At 41.4% G+C, this 1,712-nt stretch overlaps 1 protein-coding gene across 1 annotated transcript in view; it reads right to left on the bottom strand.

The window, feature by feature from the left end:
- The window catches only part of hdlbpb (high density lipoprotein binding protein b), a 20,439-nt gene that overhangs the window by 9,371 nt on the left and 9,356 nt on the right, over positions 1 to 1,712 (bottom strand). Inside the window, exon 8 of the mRNA XM_035675748.1 lies at positions 1,460 to 1,666. Within this exon, the coding sequence (XP_035531641.1) occupies positions 1,460 to 1,666 (207 nt within the window). The remainder of the gene's footprint in view (positions 1 to 1,459; positions 1,667 to 1,712) is intronic.

Here is a 1,712-nt window from a genome sequence, read left to right on the forward strand (position 1 = left end):
CGCTGAACAGCTGCGTCTGGCACGTGCGAGGTGTTTACACCGGCAGCGTGTCAGCTGCGTGGCTGCTGCTGTTCAGCCTTATCTGTCTATACTGAGTTTGCCTTTGATAAATACCAACACAATAAAAGCCTTGTTAACATAAATGGATTCTGTCCACAGAAACATCAGAAAGCTTTTAATCTGAAATCGATAGGGAGGTGTTGAGTTTTAAAAGAAATACATTAATATTTCTTTCCATGTCTGTGACATATTCTACAGATATAGACATTGAAACTGTAGTAAAAGGTGTACATGTTGCTGGTATAATGTTGATATGACTATGAACAGACTCTTTTCACTGTCTATTTTTGCTGGGAAACGTGCAAATAAAACTTTATTAATTTAGTTGAATGTTTGGTTTTAGTCATGTGAGTTGTGTTGATCATCTAAACTTTCACTTTAGGTGATTAATACATCGACTTTATTTAGTTTTCATTCAAGTGTTTGTTTTATTGGTTTCTTGTTTGCTTTGAATAATAATCACTGTTCTCTCCGAGGTCCACTTTCTGGTTGAGGCTGGTGCTCTCATGAACGCTCGCACATGAATGCCCCTTATTCCACCAGGTGTTGGCAATGTGGACTGTACCAAGTGAGACTTTAGGAAGGGGGAGGAAGTTATGGGTTTTCCTTTTGTATTCTTTTCCTCTCAGTCTTAGTAAAATTAACTCTAGCCTGAATATGAAGTTGTAGAGTTATTGTACATTTTAATGCCCTGACGGAAAGACTGATGTTACTAACGTTTTCGATGTTTGATGTATATTGGTGGTTAAAAGACGGTTTAAAAAAAGCAGAGCTCTGAATCCAATTTCTGGACGGTTGGGCTCATTTTGGTTCTCCAAACCTCCCAGAACTGCTGGCTAACATCCTGATCAGAAGGGAATGAAATCTTTACCCTAACAATCCTCAGCAGGCTCTGATAAACACACTACACACTAACCTGCTTAGGAACAGTCAGACACAGTTAGCAAATAGCTAGTGTCCACTGTGGCGCATTTAGCAGCTAAAGAGCCAGATATTTCCCTCAGGAGTTGGTGGAGACCAAAACAGAGCCAATGTGCATTCATCAGGTGGCCAGAAACACAACAACATGTTTGCTAAGGTTGTTCTGTGTCAGCTTGACAAATAATCAATATATTAAATAAGACTAAAGGGACAATATATTTGTTTAAATTGTGGTTGCCTTACATGTTTCCCTTTTTGTATGTTGCATGCACTGCTGCTTATGGACAATTATAGGTTTATTATGCACACACAGTGTACCTGCCTTTCAATAACTGGGATATGGATGTGATACTGCCTGCTGTTGTTCTGATACATAAAAGAGAAACTTTTCAGACATTTCAGAATCAAAAAGAAGAAATGTCTCTGTCTCCACTCCACTTTATTTCTTTATTTCCACATCCCCCTCTCTCCTCCTCACCTTTGCGTACACCTGTGTGAGTGCCGGTCCCAGCTTGTCAGGCTCCCCCCTGAGGATGATGGTCTCTGAGCCGGAGTCCAGAGGGGGCATCTCCACAGACACCCCCGTTGTCTCCAGGATCTCCTGCAGGGTGTTGCCCTTCGGACCTATGATGTACTTATGCTGAGACTTCTTCACCTCCACGGAGATGGTGGTGGTCTTCCTCTTCTGCAGGGAGAACAGGCAGAAGATTGGAAGTGAATCAAATCAAATC

Source organism: Morone saxatilis, unplaced genomic scaffold, assembly GCF_004916995.1.
Source record: "Morone saxatilis isolate NCDOM2014 unplaced genomic scaffold, NCSU_SB_2.0 Contig4, whole genome shotgun sequence".
Taxonomy (NCBI): domain Eukaryota; kingdom Metazoa; phylum Chordata; class Actinopteri; family Moronidae; genus Morone; species Morone saxatilis.